At 44.0% G+C, this 21,089-nt stretch overlaps 1 protein-coding gene across 1 annotated transcript in view; it reads right to left on the reverse strand.

The window, feature by feature from the left end:
* Nucleotides 1-524: 524 nt before the first annotated feature.
* LOC311353662 (capping protein, Arp2/3 and myosin-I linker protein 3-like) overlaps nucleotides 525-21,089 on the reverse strand; it is a gene marked incomplete at its 3' end in the record, with an annotated part of 40,959 nt that continues 20,394 nt past the window's right edge. The window contains exons 8-40 of the mRNA XM_084473558.1: nucleotides 20,944-21,017; nucleotides 20,477-20,552; nucleotides 20,280-20,368; nucleotides 20,085-20,179; nucleotides 19,540-19,626; nucleotides 18,694-18,803; nucleotides 18,503-18,580; nucleotides 18,293-18,369; nucleotides 17,638-17,742; nucleotides 16,464-16,533; nucleotides 15,892-15,973; nucleotides 15,617-15,713; nucleotides 15,170-15,224; nucleotides 12,858-13,030; nucleotides 12,346-12,414; nucleotides 11,425-11,518; nucleotides 10,456-10,554; nucleotides 9,980-10,099; nucleotides 9,638-9,751; nucleotides 8,942-9,117; nucleotides 8,704-8,791; nucleotides 8,457-8,570; nucleotides 8,299-8,365; nucleotides 6,242-6,429; nucleotides 5,405-5,484; nucleotides 4,851-5,021; nucleotides 4,014-4,212; nucleotides 3,147-3,885; nucleotides 2,737-2,831; nucleotides 2,348-2,474; nucleotides 1,826-1,897; nucleotides 1,621-1,728; nucleotides 525-595 (exon numbers count right to left, since the gene is read on the reverse strand). Of these exons, the coding sequence (XP_084329684.1) occupies nucleotides 525-595; nucleotides 1,621-1,728; nucleotides 1,826-1,897; nucleotides 2,348-2,474; nucleotides 2,737-2,831; nucleotides 3,147-3,885; nucleotides 4,014-4,212; nucleotides 4,851-5,021; nucleotides 5,405-5,484; nucleotides 6,242-6,429; nucleotides 8,299-8,365; nucleotides 8,457-8,570; nucleotides 8,704-8,791; nucleotides 8,942-9,117; nucleotides 9,638-9,751; nucleotides 9,980-10,099; nucleotides 10,456-10,554; nucleotides 11,425-11,518; nucleotides 12,346-12,414; nucleotides 12,858-13,030; nucleotides 15,170-15,224; nucleotides 15,617-15,713; nucleotides 15,892-15,973; nucleotides 16,464-16,533; nucleotides 17,638-17,742; nucleotides 18,293-18,369; nucleotides 18,503-18,580; nucleotides 18,694-18,803; nucleotides 19,540-19,626; nucleotides 20,085-20,179; nucleotides 20,280-20,368; nucleotides 20,477-20,552; nucleotides 20,944-21,017 (4,059 nt within the window). The remainder of the gene's footprint in view (nucleotides 596-1,620; nucleotides 1,729-1,825; nucleotides 1,898-2,347; nucleotides 2,475-2,736; nucleotides 2,832-3,146; nucleotides 3,886-4,013; nucleotides 4,213-4,850; nucleotides 5,022-5,404; nucleotides 5,485-6,241; nucleotides 6,430-8,298; nucleotides 8,366-8,456; nucleotides 8,571-8,703; nucleotides 8,792-8,941; nucleotides 9,118-9,637; nucleotides 9,752-9,979; nucleotides 10,100-10,455; nucleotides 10,555-11,424; nucleotides 11,519-12,345; nucleotides 12,415-12,857; nucleotides 13,031-15,169; nucleotides 15,225-15,616; nucleotides 15,714-15,891; nucleotides 15,974-16,463; nucleotides 16,534-17,637; nucleotides 17,743-18,292; nucleotides 18,370-18,502; nucleotides 18,581-18,693; nucleotides 18,804-19,539; nucleotides 19,627-20,084; nucleotides 20,180-20,279; nucleotides 20,369-20,476; nucleotides 20,553-20,943; nucleotides 21,018-21,089) is intronic.

Consider the following 21,089-nt stretch of genomic DNA (forward strand, 5'->3'; position numbering starts at 1 on the left):
ATAGGCTTAGAGGTGTTTGGCTATAGATTGGATTTCACAAGATGATATAACATAAAATGTGCAGGCTATTGATTGTATATCCCTCACAAAAATCAAGGCTTCATGGTTAGTATAAATCAAAATAACATTTGAAATAGCAAATAACACAATACAAAAAACATAGTTCATCATTTGTTCAAGTTTTTAATTCATACAGCAAGTGTACAATATTTAACTTGTTATTTTTCTATAAAATATATGAATAAATTACCTTTCAGCCTCTTAAAGCAAAACTAGATAGAAAGTGTTTATTTTGTCAAGAAGCAATTTACTTTCAAGTTTCAACCAAGGCAATCAACTCCTTTGGCAGTTCAAAAAATAACTGCACATTTAGGAAAAATCTAAAAGAAAGCCCTCGGACAAACATCACCACTTCTGTTTGACAAAGCATTGCTGTTCCTTGGCCGATCATTGGCAACAATCATTGGCTTTATTATTTTCTTAAGTAGCAAAGACCATTCAGATACTGGCAGTCACATACAGATTCAGCAGGTTTTATTTGATGTGAGAGCGGGAGAATAAAGCCAGCGGGAGAATAAAGCCACACTCTGCAGAGCTAGAGAATGACACAACATAAAAGACAGAAGAGTGACCGTTCAACCATATGTAACACATGTGTCACCCTGATGAATGTGGCTGTCTGATTTCACACTTTACACGTTGTCCACTGCTATGCTTGCCCTCGATTCCGTGTCCAACCCCGCCCCTACTCCCTGGGTGATGAAATGCTGGGCGGTTGTCATGGCGACCGTCTCCTCGCTCTCAGATGGAAGGTAGGCAATGGGGCTGACGACTCTCTGGACCCTCCTCACCACAGGTTGCCTTGTTCAGGTGCTGAGGAGAAGCTTTCTGTAGTGTGGTGGCCGTGGTCGCCAACACCACGGGGAAAGATACAAGACAAGTAAACCCCATTACTACTACTACTACTACTACTGCTACTCCACACTGGGGGGGAAGACGCACTAAACCTAGACCCAAGACACGACAGATCACACGGCGGGGAGTAGTTATGCGTTAAGTCATCTGCTTAGGATAATAGACCCCATTACTGCTGTTACAGTTTTAAATAGTGCTGAATCTTGCAGGCCTATACTGTAACATCTTTTTTATTTAAGTGTTTTCGTTTCTTTAATTTGGGCAGTAGGTGAAATAAATTCAGGGTACAAACGGATATCATTTTACATTTCACTTTGGCTACATTCTTATGCTTTCTCACTACTCTCTCAAGCTGCCACACAAACACACACACACAAAAACCTAAATGGGAATACACACACACAGAAACACAGAAACGGTGTGACGAACACAGACACACACACACACACACACACACAGAACACACTAAACACACACACAGCACACACAAACACACAAATGGAAACAGACAAACTCAACATGGACACACACACAAATGGAAACACACACACACACACACACACACACACACACACACACACACACACACACACACACACACACACACACATACACACACACACACACACACACACACACACACACACACACACTTAATACAGTTAAAGCAGGATAAATGCTCGGTATGAAGAAAGAGACAGGTACCAGACAGGTCCAAGGATTTATTTCTGTTCTGGGGTAGTCTAGGCTTTTTCACTGGGGGTTTGCGATTGGTGGGCTTCTCAAGATTATTAGGGCTGTCCCTGTCAGTGCCTGAGACACGCAAGCACAGGAAAAAACACAAATATACAGTTAGATGCAGATAGATTCATAGCAAACGAACACGACCTAGGATACAATTTTAACACACCTGTGTCACATGACATGGCCTTCCTGTGCCTCTGAGGCTTAACAGGAGCCTGGGGTCGTATTCCTTCATCACCTGAACAAACATGCAACAAACAATAGTTTGAATTGGGACTGGGGCCTGTTCTTCTCTATAATTGCCAGCTTTTTAAATGAAAATGGAAAGCATACACAGATTTTAGTTTCTCTTTTGTGTTATGTTGTATGTGTGGATTGTGTCTTTGTATTTTGTTGTACTGTGCATATGTAAATGATTTGAGTGTATAATAATAATATAATAATCCTCGGCACCACTATCAAATCAACTTTATTTACAGTTCTGTTGTGAAGCAGTTTGGTATCATGAGTTGCTCTAGAAATAATTCATCATTCATAATTATTGTATATGTACATAATTATTATAATTGTATATTATATCCTGTTTGACGTCTGTGTACCTTGGTAAGATTTGATGTATGTTCAAAATCACCTAAAAGTTAGGTGGTGTTAACTAGTTAACTAGGTGGTGGAGCTCCTGTGGGAATACCTTGACTGGCAGCTCGATAAGGCAATCCATGCAAAGCTCTGGTGGTAGGAGGCGGGACTGGCGGTGGAGGTAGATGTCTATCGCTGTCTGAATTCTTATGGAACGTCACATAGGACGACGTCTTTGGCTGTTCCTCAAACAACACACAAGAAGCAGAGAAATGTACACATGATTTTCTTTACGACGCAATAAGCAATCCAATACATCGCCATTACATTCTTAATATAGAAAAAAATAAAAAGCCCCAACATGAATAGTTTCCTATTGTACAAAGTGTGCAATGGGGAGCTGACTGAAATACCGAAGAGACTGAAAACGCATTGGTGCATCAAAGTTTTAACATTTAACTGAAATCCTGATCAATTTGGAGAGGGAAACAAACTCCTCACCTTCTCTGGAATGGGAGGGTGTGGGCCCTCCAGGTCCCTCACTCTCTCCCTCTTCTCCATCCTCCCAGGATCCACTTCCTCTTCCTCCTCCACACCTGCGGATGTCAGAGAAGCAAACTGATTTGTAGTGAGGAATGGTTACCAGAGGGTAACTGCCCTGTCGGCGAGCAACATTCTGAAGCGCTTGACGAGAAACAGAACAGTCTCTATCAGATTAGAGATAGTTCCATCTTAAATTAAGACATGGCCTCAATTCACACTGGTGTAGTTTTTATGTAAATGTTAGCAAACTGTATCTACATTTAATAGTTTGCTTGCATGTATCTTTAATTAATGAGCCACCAAAGCGTTAGTTTTCCTGTTTTGTATAAATGACAAATGCTTGCTTAGAGAGACAGGATGTGGGGCACCTGAGCTGAGCCTGTGCAGGTGGGGTTTGCTGCTCTGCGGGGGAGGGTCTGGCTTAGACGCACAGGGAGCACTCCTGCTGGATGACACGCCCGCCCCTCCGCTCCTCCAGCCCTCCGATTGGCCGTGTCTATCCGGTGGCGTTTCCTGCATGTGAAGGAGAGGTCGCTCCCCGACCGCCAACGCAGCCAAGTCCAGGTTTCTCAAGGGATCTCCCTCTTGCTTGGGCGAGGGAGTCCAGTCTGACGGGTACGGAGGCAGCGGCCTCTGGGGCAGATGTGGCGCCAGGCCGGACCTCTCCGTCTTCCTGCCGCTGCCGCCCGGCTGCCTCCCCTCCGTCCACTGCCAGTCGATGGCGATGTCTGTGGGCCTGTTCTCCGACCACGAGCGGTCCAGGTGCCTGCCCGTCGTCCACTGTCTCTCCAGCTTCCGGTCAATCTGCCTCTGAGCGTGGCGGTCCAGCGTCCACTGTTTGTCGGCGTGCCTGCTGTCGCCACATGCCCTCTCCGTCGGTTTGCTCTCGGCGCGCTTTCTTTCTCTCTCTCCATCCGACCGCTGTTGACCGCCGAGAGGCCCGTTGGTGGCTACCTCGGCATTGCCGTCCGCCGGCCTCCCGTCGGGCTGCCGCGCTCCCTCTGCATGCCCGGATCTCTCCGTGGTCTGGGGTCTGTCCAATTGCCTGACATCGCCCCAGAGCCTGCCAGATTCTGGCTGCCGCAGCTCGGTGTCCAATATGGATTTCTGTCCAAAACAAAAAAAGAGCAGAAAAAAAGACAGTTTTCAACAACAACCATCAACCATGTTCTCAACAAGGCAAGAACACCCTTCCTGGAACTCCCCCCCAACATCAAGAGTTGACCGGGGCATACCTCTTTGGGAGAATAAAACGGGTGTTTGCTGCCTCCCATGCCTGTATGTGGTATGCCCTGTACCGGCGGCGGGCTCAGGACCAGGGCTTTGTCCCACTGCTGGCCGTCCCCTCTCCTGTTGGCGGAGTCTCCGGGCGACTCAGCCCTGGACTGGGTCCTGGGGGGCTGCAGCAGCGTGTAAACGTTCTCCGTGGCTGTCCTGTGGGTCACACACACTGGGAGCGTGAGAGTGAAGACGAACTGCAGATGGTTCAATCTCACCAATGAGAGAACACGGCGTGCTTCCTCGGCCCTACATGTGAGGAGTGCTTAGCACCCTAGCAATGTGTAGAGGGAGAGTTAACACAAGTGGAGTCATGGGAATCTGCTCTGTGCCTGATAATGCTGATGACGATGTGCAATCTGACACGCAATGTTTACACTTCTTTGCACTGGATTCTAGTCATAGTATTTGTTTTGGACCTGGTAGCTTCTGCACCGGCTGTCTCTCACATCTGTGTACACAGACAGTTGGCCCATCTGCTAGGGCTTTTTCTCATGATATCTGAGGTTTCTGGGCATTAGAATATTAGATGCAAGAGATGTTCACATTATTGTATACCTAATTAATAAATGACTATCATTTCATTTGTTTATGAACAAAGGGAAGCAAAAATATTGTTTGTAAGATACATTTGCTGGATTAATCCTTGCATCTGGCTGTATATAAGAGCTGGCTACAAAAACATTATTTACAATAGTGTTTCAGTGTCTCCTTTGATTTACTCATGGCCAAGTGAACTGTGTGTGCATGCCTGTGTGTGTGTGCATGCATGAGCCAGGAATATGTTCACAAACCCTGTGGGTGCTATGGCAACAGCATGACACTCTTCGCTGAAAAGCTCTTCCCCTGATTCAGGCTCAGGATCCAGGGCCTGGTTGCGTTTTTTACGGAAACTAAAGATGGACAGCATGTTGCTTCTCTTCTTTCTTCTCAGTGAGTTGGATTTATGCAAAAATGAGAGTTGACTGAGAGAGAGAGAGAGAGAGAGAGAGAGAGAGAGAGAGAGAGAGAGAGAGAGAGAGAGAGAGAGAGAGAGAGAGAGAGAGAGAGAGAGTGAACCATTTGTCCCTTTGAAGGAGCAGTAATTTAATATATAGCTATTCAAATCCTGGCCATCCGTCCGCTCGACAACTACTACTAGGTTACGCCTCTGTTGTTATTTTCCAGGGTGCACTTAAAACTAGAGACAATTCTAAATAATCTAAATTCAAAGGTAATACAATTAAAAGCTTTTACTTGGGCGGTTGAATTATGGTGCTATGTCTTGATGAAATAACCACTCTATATTTCTAAACCGTATACATACAATCTCGGATGCTAAAAGTTGTAGATTAGATGGGAACAATACCTATCAGGGAGTACTCTTTTAGAATAGAAATCTGGTAGTCCATCATCAAGAGGGCTAACTCCTCCATTTTCACTGCAGTGCTGTGGAAACACGCACATGCACACACACACACACACACACACACACACACACACACACACACACACACACACACACACACACACACACACACACACACACACATTTGTAAGATTATTTTTGAGAGGTCCATTAGGTTGTACTGGGTTTCATTTGCAAATGTTCTGAATGCAATAATACAAATGGATTACTCTGGCTCTAGGAAGAGGACATAACCAAGCTGCACTGAATCACTTCACGTAGATTGCTCTTGACAAGGGAAATAATTATTTCCAAGCATAGAGCAGTGCAATACCCTAGTGGCACAGCCAGACTGTGGAAGGCTGTATTTAACATCTTTAGATTCAATCATAGTACAAAATGTATATATATATATATATATATATATATATATATACACACACACACATATATATATATATATATATATATATATATATTTATATCTATGGTTTAACCATAAAACACAACACAGCTGTTGACACACATGACATAGATGTGAATTTTTTTTTGTTGCCATTAAATAATTCATTTTTAATACAACTCTGACCTCAAGCTGTGTTGGTGAGATAGTGCCTGTGTGAGGTGTGTGTGTGGTGTGGTGTGTGGTGTGTGTGTGTGTGTGTGTGTGTGTGTCCCCTACTGCTGAACATCAAGAATCTCAGCGGGAGTTCTGGCAGAGGTCTGGAGTGTGTTCAGAGATAGCGAGGAAGCAGAAGCAGACAGGGAAGAGGAAGAGGAAGATGGAGCGTGACATACTGTGTCAGGGGGAAGGTGGCCGGCCCTGTGTCGCCGTGGGGGCTTGGGCCGGACCCGCGTGACGTGGAGCAAAGGTGCACCCTGGGTAGGCAGCTCCGACAGACCCTCCCAGGATGCGGAACGGGATAGGGGTGAGGAGAAGGAGGGCACAGCGGGGGGCGGGGTAGAGCTGGAGTCATCACACAGGCCTGACACAGAGAGAGATGAACAGATTTTAGCGCTTGTGTGTGTGTGTGTGTGTGTGTGTGTGTGTGTGTGTGTGTGTGTGTGTGTGTGTGTGTGTGTGTGTGTGTGAATCTAAGAGTGCTGGATAGATTAAAAAGGAAGAAAGGAAGTCCAGAGACGCTTAGTGGGAGTTATCACCCAGCATGTGACCATCTTCCTATGAAGATCAACTTTAAAAAGGTAATGAAACAATTGCCTTCTGTGCTCACAAATCAAAGCAGAGCAATAAAGCTGAGTTCACACCAAAAGCAACAGGTCGACGTGGCATACAAAGTCAACGTAGAGACGCGTATCATGCAAATTTTGACGCTAGAAAAACCTGCAGCGTGAATTGATGAATGGCGGGGCATGAACGCCCTGGTACTAGTGATGGGTTGGCTGCAAACGCGACGGCTCAAAGAGCCGGCTCTTTTAAGTGAACGATGGGAGTCGGCTCCCGACCGCGAGCTGTGTTTTATTATTTTTTTTAATAGAAAGTTTGCCAAGGCAGAATGATATGAAGATCTCTGCGCTACCGGATGCTCCGTGCATGCAATGCGCGTGTGCAGTGACTGACTGTCACATGCATGCATGCAACCAATCACGTGTGGATGGACAAGGATCATACCATTAAGCAAGCAGCGAGGGGCGGGGATGCGCCGTTGCGCTAATACGTGTAAATGCAATGAAAACAATCGGCTACACCAATTTATTGATATTAGAAAATGTCATTTTTACTTTTGAATACTTCAGTACAAAGGAGGTATTGAATAATTGAAATGATATATAGGCCTACACATACGAATCATAAGTAAAAACGGACTAGATTTGGCTGAATTGTAAAAGGTATAAGTGGTAATATGAAGAGCCGTTTGGGAGCCGAAAAAACCGGCTCGTTAGTGAGCTGATCCAAATGATCAGGCTCACAAAAAAAAACAAATCATCACTACCTGGTACAGGTGAGCGCGTTCACAGGGATTTAGTAGCGCGACACGTTGCTCGAGTTGAAATATTTTAACTATTTGAACTAATATTTGAAATATTTGAATATTTGACAGCCAATCAACATTCACTCCCTGAGTGACGTAACGTAACAGCCAATCAGTGTTCACTCCCTGAGTGACGTAACGTAACAGCCAATGAGCGTTCACTCCCTGCAGTGGACCGCATGGAGAAAGTGATTGTTGCCGTTTGCGACTCCCGGAGCTCTATATGTAAATAATATAATACAATATAATATAATATATAAATGGATGATATTATGAATAGACTGCGTCGGTTTCTCCGAAGTCTCTGGTACTTCCACAACAACTCAACTTCCTCATACACGCGCGACTAAATTTGCGTGATAAAACTTGCACAAATCACTACAGCGACTGATTTGTGACTACTCACGCGACCAAGCTCACTCGACCAAATTTGCGTTTGCTGTGAATGTAGCATTAACCCAGGTTAGCCCATCCATTAATACATGGAGTGGAAGGGAGTGCGGGACTAGCCCATAAGGCAAAGCCTACATGAAATAGAACAAGTAGTTATAATTTGACGAGAGGAGACTTCACTAACACCTGCGACACAATAGCTGGGTGTGCTCTGATCAATTCTAACCAGGTTGCAGTTTGCATTAGAGGTTTTTGGTTCCACAACCCAATATATTTTTAAGACCAGTCACAAATTGTATTTAAGTCATTTTAAGGGCTAAAAATCAGATCATATTGTATTTTAGATTTTTTATGACTTTTTAAGGATCCGCGGAAACCCTGGTGTGTGTGTGTGCATGTGTGTGCAGATGCAGGTGTGTGTGTGTGTGTGTGTGTGTTTTGCGATGATACGGGGCAGGATATAAGCCTCACTTAGCCTGGTGGATACGGGGCGTATTCGGCGAGTTCTAGAGCTGCGCTTCTTGATTGCAATTGTGTCCTGCGGAGAAGAGATGACTTAGTAAGTTTTTCAACCACACACACACGCGCTGAATACTGCAGAAACTGCAGCATTGATTGACACTACTCACTATGCTCGTTCCTAGCTCCTCATCTGTGACCTCCAGAGAGTGTCTGTGTGACCTTTGACCCGTGCCGCCCTCACACGTCCCCTCCCAGCATTTCAGCTGGGACACCTGCTGCGTCTGACAACAAAGAAACAGCTGAGTCCCCGTTCTTATTTCACGTTCAAAAGCGACAGTACACACACCTCCACACACACACACACACACACACACACACACACACACACACACTCTGTGCGTGTGTAACGTTTACAAGGGTCTTGTGGGTAGCGTAGAGTTCCTGGAGGATCTGATCCACGATGGAGTTGGTGAGATAAGACACGACGGACAGCTTCACCTCCCTGGGGAGCATGAGAGAGAGAAAGCGAGAGAGGGAGACAGAGAGAGACCAATTGATTAGAATCGCAATTATCTAATGGAGTATGGCTAATGCAGCCAACCACCGGCTCTCTGCTGAGGGCTTCAGGCCGGAGGGGGAAGAGGGTACTTACTCCAGGGCCCGGTGGATGTCCTGCGCCGCTCTCTCCATCAGAGCGGTGCGAATGGCCGAGCGAGGGATGGACACGCGCTCAGAGACGGACGACAGTGGTGGCGTGAGGCGCTCGGCGCCAGACGAAGACAGGGGACACAGCTCGCGGCACAGAGACACCATGGAGTCCACGATCACCTGCCAGAGAGAGAGTCCCCTCAACGTTACACACCCACAGCTGTCTGTCCTTTGAGGCGCATGGAGGCATGTGCGGTGGCTGTGGAGATAGAACTCAATCAAAGTAAATAGTTTTCCTTTCTTTCGCTGTCATTAGCGGCCTCACCACAGTGGCCTGGGAGTAAACCAGGAATTTCTTTGTAAGATGCCGACATTTCAGGCATCTCAGATAGCGACAGGGGGTTGGCATGGCAACCCCCTGCTGTGTCCGCTTTCTTGTCCAAATATCACAGTTCACAGCAAAAAACTGGTATGGGGGTGTGTGGGAACTAATGTCAGCTCAATGAGGAAGGACAGCGTCTTGGGATTGATTATTATTCATGCTGGGTTTTGGTAACGAAATCCAGCCTGAATCTCAACTCCACACCCACTCTATGCTGGTACTGTAGACAGTTGACGGAAAGGAGGGGTATATAGACATGTCAAAATAAACTCGCTGCCATTTTACAAAAAACATATTCTGAGTAATATGAAATGATACCTGTAGCTCCTTATCTGCGGCCTTAGCCAGTTCTCCAGCTAGAGAGTCTAGCCTCTGTCGGACCGGTCCGTCAACTGACAGAACATGAGCCAACTCGCAGAGTGAAGGGTAGAGCTGGAGAGAGACGAGCACATTCAGGACAAGTCTTCCAAGCATAGGATTGGACACATGGATTTCACACTCGACAAACACCTTAGCCTACTTGCGTTAAAGGCAACGTATGTCAAACCAAGCTGGTAGTGATACTACAAACCCTGGCAGTTTGGTAAAAAGATAAACAATGTAATGGCTGTGCATGGTTGAGCACATCGAGTAGTCATTGACAATTATATATTCACTGACAGCACGGGAGCTCCTGGCTTCTTTCAGCACTTGTTTGGCAGCTTGGATCTCCTCCATGTCGCCAACACCTCGTAACACACACACCTGCTGCTGGACACGCACGCACAGACGCTCCATCACCTAGACAACACATGGCCGGCAGAGGGACAGGTGTCGGGATGCACACAAACACACACACGCGGACACGTGCAGACACACGTGAGGCTTAAGTTATGTTCTCTACTGGTTTAAATAAATAATTTCCATTTTGATTCCCCATCCGGTGGTATCAAAGTCGTACATTTACTGCTGGAAAATCATGCCTGGTAAAAAGAAATCCAAACATAGTCTGCATCAATGATGTCATTTCATAAAAAAATAAAGTCATCAATTTAGTGTGCAGGTAGTCGTTGGGTATCTCTGCTCGAGAAAGCCGAGAGGTAAGACTGCATTGGACATTGGAGCACGATCTGCCCCTACTCTGCAGGCTGCAGTACCTGCTCAGCGGTGCTGGTGACCAGGCCCTGGTGCAGGCGGAGGGCCTGTCTCTGGGAGAATTGTTGGGTCTGGTTGTTTCTCAGCAGAGCTCGCTGGATCTGCAGGGTATAGAAGTGGGGACAGAGAGAGCCAGACAATATCAGCATAGCTACCATATTGTTGTATTTCACACTGCCTTGATTAAAGATAGGAGCGGGTCAAGGAGAGAGTTGAAAAGCTTTGATGGGGCTATATTTTTCTAGGAGGATGCAAAGCATCAATATAGTCACTGGAGTAGAGAAAAAAAAACAGCCCACTATCAGTTTTACATTTCTTGTTTGTCGTTTTTTGACAAGCAAGAGTTATATTATGTTGTCATTTATTATCCAAGTATATTGCTTCAAATTTGACCTAATTTAACCGGTGTATTAGTTATGTTATATTTCACCAAGAATCCTTTAATTCCTTTAATTTATTATTTTCCAATACGTTGGATTGTGTGAAGTCACTTCCTGGTAACTTTGCGCCATCCTTTCCAGTCTGAGATTTGCCCTGCTGGAGAGAGGTAGGAATGTAGAGTGCTCCTGCTTTATAAGTGTTAAGTTATAAAACACAGTGAAGCATAAAACTAATGTGTAAATAATAATAATATTTAGAGGTTGCGGTTGTTGGTCGCAAACAAAAAGACGCTCTGCTATGCGGTTAAACATACTTTTATATTCAGTGCGGCCGTCTTTGTTTCATTTGGCACTCTTTGTGTCAAGAGCGGTCTTATCTATTGGTTAGCTTCGCTGGTCTGGATACGTCACCCCTTGTATTCTTCTGATTGGTCGTAGTGTTATCCAATTGCGTGCAGTGATATTTTCAAAAGCATGCTTGGTGCCGCCCCTCAAGTTGGGCCATTTTCATTACTCGTTGCCATACCCTACAGCTTTCTAGATGTGGATCTGGATTTCCAGGCTAGGCGAATGCCGGACAGGGACACCAACCTTGGTCAGAGCCTGCTCTGTTTTCTCAGGGGCACTCCGGTATGCCTGGCTGATGTCACTGAGAGGGAGGGGCATGTATTGCAAGGTGAAATTACTTAGGAAGAAGACGATGGCGGTGACAATGAAAACATAGGAGGAGAAAGAAGAAGAAAGGGTTATTAGAGCGGGGTTGTATTCCAGTGAACCCTAGCAAAAGAAACAAAAAAATACATCTCTGATTTAGGTTAGTATTTGCCATTGGATGAAGCTATCCTAAAACATATATATCACACGCATGCAGAAGGGGGAAGAGTTTGGCTTTGATCTATAACCATGTCATCTCTGGCCCTAAGCTCAGGTTTCATTCACATTCTTCCGATGTGTTGCTAGTTTAATGCTGTGCTATAACCAGGGGTGCACATAACTAACGGGAGAACAAAAAAAAATCTAAAAAACTAAACAATTACACTGAGCAGCTATTTTGGCGCTCGCCACCTGCAAAGAATAGGCAAACGGAGCCGGAGCAGAAGAAAATAGTTTTTTTCAAAACAAATGATAAGCGCACTGAAATGTGCGCTCATGTGCGCTGTGCACCGCGCACACACTGGAGAACTGAGCAAAATCAGCTGACCGCAACATTCCTTTTGTGAGATATTCAAACGTTCCATGGTGAAGCTGCTGCAGTTGAAAAAAAAAAAAAGGTGGAGCAAAAAACACTGCTGTGCTTAAGAAGTTGTGTATTGAAAATGGAATCCCCTTTGTGAAACTGGGTAAGATCAGATGTAACGCGTGGGGCTATGTGTGGGGTGCGTACCAAACACCATCTCCTGGTACTCACCTGAGTAACTCTCTAAAAAAGTTATGTGCATCCCTGGCTATAAAGGAAAGCTGGTGTTCAAAGTGATGATTGGGTGGTGGGTGTGTTTTGTGTAATCCTCTTACTGCTCGAGTGCCCGCGCTACATCCAGAAAGCCAGTCGCTGAGGTATTGTTCCGATCCCATGTCACGCTCCTGTAGGAGGCATCGGCAATCCAACACACACACATGCTGATATTGAATAGTTGACTAACATCTCTAAAGAATACATCTCTAAAGAATACATCTCTAAAGCACTTTCTGGCTGCATGGTCTATTCTGAAAATGTAAACTTCAAGTTAAAGTTCCAGTCTTTTGCTGTCAGGGACGCTGAGAAACGCAAAGATTAAACAGACATTGAAACGCTAAAGACAACACCTGTAAGCCATAAGACACATGACGTCAACCACTCTAAGCTACAGTAAAAACCATTCACCATGGTAATAACTTACACAACATTATAATAGAGAAAATAGATACAATTAATGACAATCAATTAATCAATCAAATACACCCAAAATACAACAAATCAACAAAGCATAAGAGTAAGTTGGTATATGACGATGATAGTCGCTCCTACTCATGGGCTCCACGCTCACCTGAGTGTGGTGTTGATCTGAAGAGCCTTGCTCAGCATCTTGGCGCCAATGTCCTCCATGCTGTTCCCACTCAGGTCCACTTTCCTGAGGCAGGTGTTGCTGCCCAGGGTGTTCACCAGCACCGTGCCCCGGGAGCGGAGGCGCGAGTCGGTCAGCGACAGAGACTGCAGGGCCTGGGGACGGTACAGACATGAGGCAGAGAGAGAGATGAGAAGAATGTGGACACACCATAGCCGCGGCAAACAACACTCGCAGGAAAAGGGACGCAAGCTCCCATCCAAAGCCCAGATCCCCCCAGCTGTAAGATAAAAGACAATGCAAGATGAAACGCTGACAAAAGGCGGGGCCCACGTCGGGCGAAGGCAGCTGTGGTCCGCAGAATCGCCATGCAAACCCAGCTTTGCCAGATTGAAGCGCTTCACTTGAAGGCCAGCATTGGTGAGTCATTAGCACCAATGTGAAACTGTGTGTGCCATATGCGCAGATTGTTGTGTTCTCAACTGCTTGATTTGTTATTATTCCTTCGTATATGTATCATATGTCACTGAAATTGCATGAGTTCTTGTGTTGGACACACATCGCCATAACCACACTCATTTTCAACTGCTTGATTGGTTACTATTCATTCTAAATGTATAATATAATTAAAAGGTCTTGTTGCCATTATTATTATTATTATATCCTACCTTATCGTCTACTACACAACGTAAGCCTTTCCTTGTGTAACCCCTCAAAAGATAACCCACTGTTCTGTCTGGGAAATATTATCTACTAACCTTGGTTGCCATTGAACTCTGTCTAATGTGAGCCATGTATTCTCAAAAAGAAAAGAAATCACCAGCAATCTGAGTTTTTTCAGCACACCATTGAAATCATATAAAATAACAAAAACATGATATATAATCACACTGTAGCATGCACCATCACAGTCCAATGCGACACACTCCTGCACCTTTAAACCGCCGGTTGCACACAGAAATATTCTGATCACATCCACAGCATTATACATTAGCCTAGATTCAATTATGTTGATTTAACCTTTATTTAAGCAGGATTTAAAGCCTATATTTCAACAGAGACATGAAAATTATCCTTGAGGAAGTTGTCTTTAAAATGTGTTTTTGTATAGAGTAACTTGAAGGAGGTATATATCTGTAAATCTTGATAAATAAAGAAATACATGAGTGTGATGCTTAATAATTCAGACAGTGCAGCTTGTCACATTCCTCTGTAAATGGCACACAAGTGTGTACAAACGGGGACAGGGCGCAGTGGTTCATATGCTCTGCACCTGCTTGAGGACCACTTTTCACAACACCAGTGATCACCATGTGAGGTTGAATTACTCAGGTTCTGAGTCTCAGCATATGAACTGCCCTAAAGTATTTGTCTGGGTTCCTGCCTAGGGATGGGACGAGCAGCAGGAGAAACCAAATTGTCTGTCATACTCTGTGTTCATTACCGGGGCCTCAAACCTATGACTCAGTTTGCTTAGTTTTGTGTATTTTATTTTTATTCATACAATTTCATGCATCACAGGCTCTTGTACATCTATTGTTCAGCTCTTATTCCGTTCACTATGGGCCGTTTGTTTTGAACAGTATCACATTTTTGGCTTTGCTGAAAAAGCCCCAAATAATTAGACAAAGCTGTTGACTTGGATCCTTGATCCGTACTGCAATATTAGACAGGTGCTTTCTGTATCCACACGAGATATAAAGCTGTTTGGATATTGTGGGTCTGTGTTCTAAAGAATTATTAATTAATTAATTAAATTAATAAATATATATATATATATATATCTCCAGAGTACCAATTTAATGGTTCACTTTTTTATGCAACATGAACTCTGCCAACTAGAGCAGCAGTGACCACCAGCAGTGCTGAACATTGATCGATTTGTTGGTGAAAAAGTCAAACTGACGAGAAATCAAATGGAAGAAAGAACTCTGTTCTCTCTCTCACCCCTTATTTAGCAGGCCAGGGCATCCCACTACAAATTGCACAAAAATACAAATGGTTGCCTCATTGAAAAACTATTACTAATAGATTTTCGTGGATACCATTTATGATTGGGAAATGATAACACATACAGTATATGGTGTTTTGCAGCCCAAATCATGCTTTGCTGAGATAAATCATTTTTTGGCTCTAATAAGAGCACTTTCTATGGACCTGGTTGAAGAACTGCTGAATTTGGTTGAAGTAGGGAATGGTTCTATTTAGAAGTACTTAAACCTAAAGCACTAGCATGGAAGCCTTTTCGGGTTACACAATGTGTGTTTGAGTGCTGACACTGCATTATCACTCACGCAGTCCTCCTCCTGAATGAGCAGAACCAGCTTCTGCAGGACATCGTCCAGAACCCTGGAGGGAGAGAGGGAGGGAGGGAGGGGGAGAGAGATGGTTCAGCTAAGGTGACTCCACAGGAGTGCTTTCTGTTTCAATCGCATTGCCCAAGGATTAGATTGAACATAACTGGTTTCACAAATGCCCCCATGTTCAGCCAAGTTGAGTGAAAGCGTGTTGATAATTAAGTAGATTTTCTTAATAGCAGATTTTTGTATCTCTGAATTTATTTAATTTGAACTTTGGACTTTCACATTCATCTAAATAATATTGCTGCTAATATTACAAAAGCCATCTATGTTTATAAATCAAGTAATTCTGCCAGACACACAAACCAACCAAAACTAACCAAAAAAAACCTAATGAAAAAAGGTGGTCCTAACACAAATAGTTCCTAAGGACAGAACTACCTGCTCTTGATGTTGAAGTTCTTTCCCAGATGAAGGTGCTTGAGGGAAGGATGTCTGGAGAGGGCTGGCAGCACCAACAACAGGTCTCCATCTAGACCTACACACACACAAACACACACACACACACACACACACACACACACACACACACACACACACACACATACACACACACACACACACACACACACACACACACACTCCACAAAGCCAAGGTGTCTGGAATAATTGTCGGTCAGAGAGGGCTGGTATGGAGGAGCAGAGAGCCAGCCTACCATTATCAGAGATGTCCAGGCTTGCGATGGAGGATACCCTGGGGAAAAGCTCCTGGATCACGGCAGCCCCTGCAGATCTCAGCTGGAGGGGGCAGGGAAGGAGGGAACCATGGTTGCTGGTTAAAGGGTCATCCAGCCAAGCCAAACTTTGCCTGATCAAATGTCAGAAGAGTTTGTGGAGTACTACATGCTATAATCATATTTTATAACCCCTGGAAATCCTTTTGGAGCTATTTTAATATGTGTTGACTATGACATTTTATATATCTTTTATATATTATATATATTTATATATTTTTTATATATTTTATGTCCAAAAGATAATGTTTAGTAAAAAGATAGGAAATAACTAATTTATTACAAGACAATAGCAAGTAATTAAAACACAAACAAGGAAATCCCTGAGCATGACTCCAACGATTAGAAGAAAAACAAATCCAAATGCTTCCTGTTAAAGCTCTGGGTGTTGTCATTTGAAAATGCAATGATGTACAATGTTCAGGATTGCCAGTTGCAACATGTTCTTTGTCATCTCAGCCTGCAAATGGGTTGACAGATGGGGACCAACTGACCTCACAGCCACTGAGGTCCAGGTGTAGTTCATTGATGTGGGGGTTGGTGACCAGCCCTGTCAGCAGAGACCTGGCAGACACAATGAGCCAGTCCACCAGTCAAGAAGAAGCACAGACACACATGTACACATACAAAACTGATCTTTCTTTTCTCTCTGCGTCCTAAACAATGTAGTGAATTATGTTTAAGGAATAATACAGGCAAAAAAATATTGACGTTGATAAGAATATCATGTCTATTGGCGATGTACAACGCACCCCAGGGCCTTATTTTACTGTTTTAGGTAGAATTTCACTTTGCCGGGGCTAACCTTGATTTCTGTAGATGTTACCAAGTCATAAGAAGACTTTGTGGCAGTAGAAACAATGGGGTTTAACAAGATAGTTTGTCTTCAAATCCCTCAAATCCCTGTAGCATCAACCATTAGTATCAGCTAATAGTAGTATTCCCATATGATCAACCACTCAGGGCTTCTGTCGTCATATAATTGCATATAACATATTTGCAATCTACCCAAATGTTCACCATTGGTTACAACCCAGTTGAACTTTTTGTTTTTGTTGACGTTTGGGTCACATTCCCTGAAAGAGAGGGGTACAGGATCAAAATCCAGCACTGAAAACAACAGCCGATTACAAACTGAAAATAAATATAGAGTACAATATTACACATCAGAAAAATAAAGCTGGTAATGAATAGGAAATCGTTGTTGGACGTTGTATAACAATGTCCTTGTGTTGCAGCCTGTATTATTCCTTTAAGATTTAAAGAGCAACGACCCTGGCTGTTGGTACAGGTTTTAGTTTTCAGTTTATCTTCGATGTTCAACCGAAAACAGGATGTGTGGGTTTGTGCATGTGTGTGGTTAAGTTTGTGCCTAGGTATCAGTAGGTATCAGGTGTATAACCTCGGCAATGTGTATGTGCGTGTTGACTTTTAAAACACATTATTGCATCAATACATTCTTTGTCTTACTAGTTAACACCTAGTCACCAGTTGTTCTCTTGCTTTGCACTCAGCTGCTCTTTTGAAACTCAATGTATTTTATAACATCTTACAGAGAAATCCGGAAAAGAAAGAAGGAAACACAAAGAGAAAGACAACAACAAAAAATAACAAGAAAGCAAGCAAGATACATCGAAAGAGCGGGAAGCCTTGGGCCGTGGCAACCACCTGAGCACGTCGGGAGGCAGTTTCATGGAGGCGAGGCTGACGTGGGTGAGGCTGAAGGCGGAGCTGACGAACTGGTGGAATAGAGGCAGAGTGTCCTTCACCTTTCTGGGTGAGAAGGTGGAGAGGAGAGATCCAGAGGAAGAGACATAAATGAGTAGACTATGGATTCCTATGGCCATCTATTACTGGCCATGGCAAAGTTGACGATCGTCTCTGTGGTCGAACTCGAAGCACAGCGGTGCGACGTCATCGAGGCTACGGGAAAAAGAAACTAGATACAAATAAAAATTGGCTTAGGAAATGGGAGAAGCTAAATGATAGATTGCTGTGGTTAAATATTCATGACTCTCATCCGTGTGGACAACTCTGTGAGTTATCGTTTTAAACAGCATTAGACACCCGCACACACAAATACACGCACACACGAAAAACACAAAGCGTGGATATACACAATGTTTCCGTCGTACCAAAAACTCTGTTCTGATTTCCGATTTGTATGGGAGATGAAGATTATTGCAGATTAAACCAGAGGCTAAACACAAGGATAGTGAGTAAGAGAGAGTTACAGTTATACAATTATAGGAAATCCTACACAAAGTTATGCTCTGTTTATGTCACCCCAAAAGCAAGATGCCATCTGAAAGATGTGACTAACCTGTGAGAAAAGGAGTTTTTGGAAAGATTGAGATAAGAGAGATCGGCACAACAGCCCCGCAGAAGAGCACCAAAGAGCTGTGCGAGAAAAGGAAAGCAGCAGTAAGGGACAAAGTACTTCACACAGATGGAGAGAGAGAGTGGCACTTGGTTGATGCCGGTTTTCTTTCCCGCAAATGCACACTCAATTATTTTCTCTTTCGCTACTCACAGAGTCTACAGTGCAATCTGTGCCGGAAAGATCCAGGTGAACAAGGCAGTTTGGCTGCGACAAGAATAGGTACAACTTCTACAAAAAGACAGAGAGAGAATATAAATAAATAAAATTGTCTGTCAGGTGTGTGTGTGTGTGTGTGTGTGTGTGTGTTTGTGTGTGTGTGTGTGTGTGTGTCACTCACTAACCGATGCGTCTTCGCCGGACAGCAGCCCTGGGTTCTTGCTCAGGTCCAGGTGCAGGAGAGAGTTGGAATATTCATCACTGGAGCAAATAGCTTGAGAAAGAGAGACCACTCCTGAGAGGACGAGAGAGATGGTGATAGAGCAGATAGGAGACAGAAAGACAGACAGACCGACAGATAGACAGACAAAAGAACAGAAGAAATGTTTTATCCACGCATAATATTTCCCACCTCCCTCCAAGCTGGCAGCTATAGTGATGTGCGTGTGCAGCAGCCAGTATGTGAACATTTCAGAGTTTGAGGTAACACTGCTAATTTCTCAATGGCCCACACAGCATAAGGAGAGACAGCAGCAACTGTGGGCAGGCAGCCCACTGAGCAGGGTTACCATACATTTACTGAGCTGTTGAAGCCATAACAAACTGGGGTATCAATGATGATGGTGCTGAGGATCATCCCATTGATCTATAGAACTCCGCCAGAAATTACTGAGTTCAGAGTTCTTCATTTATTGAACAAGGACTCCACAGAAACACATGGAGGTAGCTGTAGACTGGGATGGTGTGTGCGTGTGCGTGTACGTGTGCGTGTATGTGTAAGAAATCTGCTTTTGTAAGAGGAGAATATATTTTGATTACTTGCAACAGGATCCGGCAAGAGCGAAGGGAGCAAGAAAGTCAAATAGTTATAAACCTGGTTGGCTGGGTTTTTTTTAACAAGGTAAGGCTGCGCCCATTATGTGCAAATAAATGGCTGCCCGTTCAAATCCAGACTGATATTCATTGCAAAACTCAAACTTGAATATCTGGTCTAACAGGGCTAGAGAAGGGACGTCTGGACCTTGTCTAACCTTTGGAGGAGAGAGAGGTCTTGGAGAGGTTGAGCAGACGGAGTCCCTTGCTGAGCCGACACACCTGCTGGATGAGGTTGGACACACCTAGAGCACACATGAAAGAAGATCAAGACGATTCAGTCCAAAGTAGTGATTTGCGTTTTTCACGTGTATCGCATTGGCCGATTTTTTCGCTGTTTTTTTATTTTATTTTATTTTTTATTTTATTTTTAATATTGTTTCCTGGCATGATTTACAGACAGTTCATTGTGTCATTTTTATGACGTAAATTGAGGGAGCAAAAGCAGTATCAGCTCCAAATATCGGCTCAAGAAAATCTGTATTTCTTTTTAGGTGGTCGTGAACAGAAACATTAACTGGATATTCCAGTTGATCATTTTAAACAAGCATTGTTTACGATTTGCTAGATTGTAGATTGTTAGATTGTTTTCAGTATTTCCTACTTCCCACAGAATAAAGAATATAAGAGGAAGTGTGCCCATTTGTTTATTACTAGATATGTTGTGTTAAGTTTAACTTCAGCTGAGACTTGTTCCTTATACCTTGATTGTCCAGAGAGTTATGGGCCAAGTTGAGGGAGTGGATGGCGGATGCTGGATTCTCTGAAAGAGCAACTGACATCTTCTGTGGAAAGTCCCTATGGTAGCGTCAAATTAAATGCAATATTCAGCTGTTAGTGCAACAGTGCAAACAGACTTAGACAGTCAAATATAATGTGGAAGTGGGAGTTCACTCACGATTTTAACCCAGCGTTCTCCAGTGTGATCTCCTCCAGGCTTGAAGACTTACTGAGCGTGTGCAAGACCTGCTCCGTGACCTCCGACCCCTGTCGCAAAATAAACAGATTGAAATAATCAGATTGAGTAGCATAGACATTAGGCACAATACCCCCTCCTGCAAAATCAAACAAACCACAGATTTAAAATATACATACCATCCGCAGGTCTTTGACATACAGTTTGGTAAACCAGTTGTTGTAGGCCATTGATGCAACAATGACAGCCAAATCCCTGTAAGAGCAAGGACAGATCATCACAAATGATGTGCAGATTTTGAATCAAGCTATATCTGCTCTAATGTGTCATGATCCGGGAGAGGCTACACGCAGATACAGCGGAGATGGTTAAGGTTAGGTATTGGGTTAGAGAGGGTTAAGTCCAGGAGTTGGTTAAGTTCAGGTATAAGGTTAGCGATGGTTAAGTTCAGGTAATAGGAGAGAGATGGTTGAGTTTAGGTATTCGGTTAGAGATCGGTATATTGAGGCGTTGGGATTAGGGTCAGGGATGGTTATGTGTGAGGTTAGAGATGGCTCGGGTGATGTGCATGCAATTATGTCAGCTGTGTCCGTTGAGTCTCTCCAGTGATGACCCATGTAGCTCGGCCACACCCCCTACCACTCACCTGCTCTCCAGGTGACTGAAGTCCAGCAGGTTAAACTCCCGGTTGTCCTGGGAGTGATAGATTGTGTCCACATCCTATTAAACACAATAGTATCCACCATTAACACCATTGGCCTGCCAAAGCATCTTGGCATCATCTTGGAGGAC

This window comes from Micromesistius poutassou, assembly GCF_964030765.1.
Source record: "Micromesistius poutassou genome assembly, chromosome: 9".
Classification (NCBI taxonomy): domain Eukaryota; kingdom Metazoa; phylum Chordata; class Actinopteri; order Gadiformes; family Gadidae; genus Micromesistius; species Micromesistius poutassou.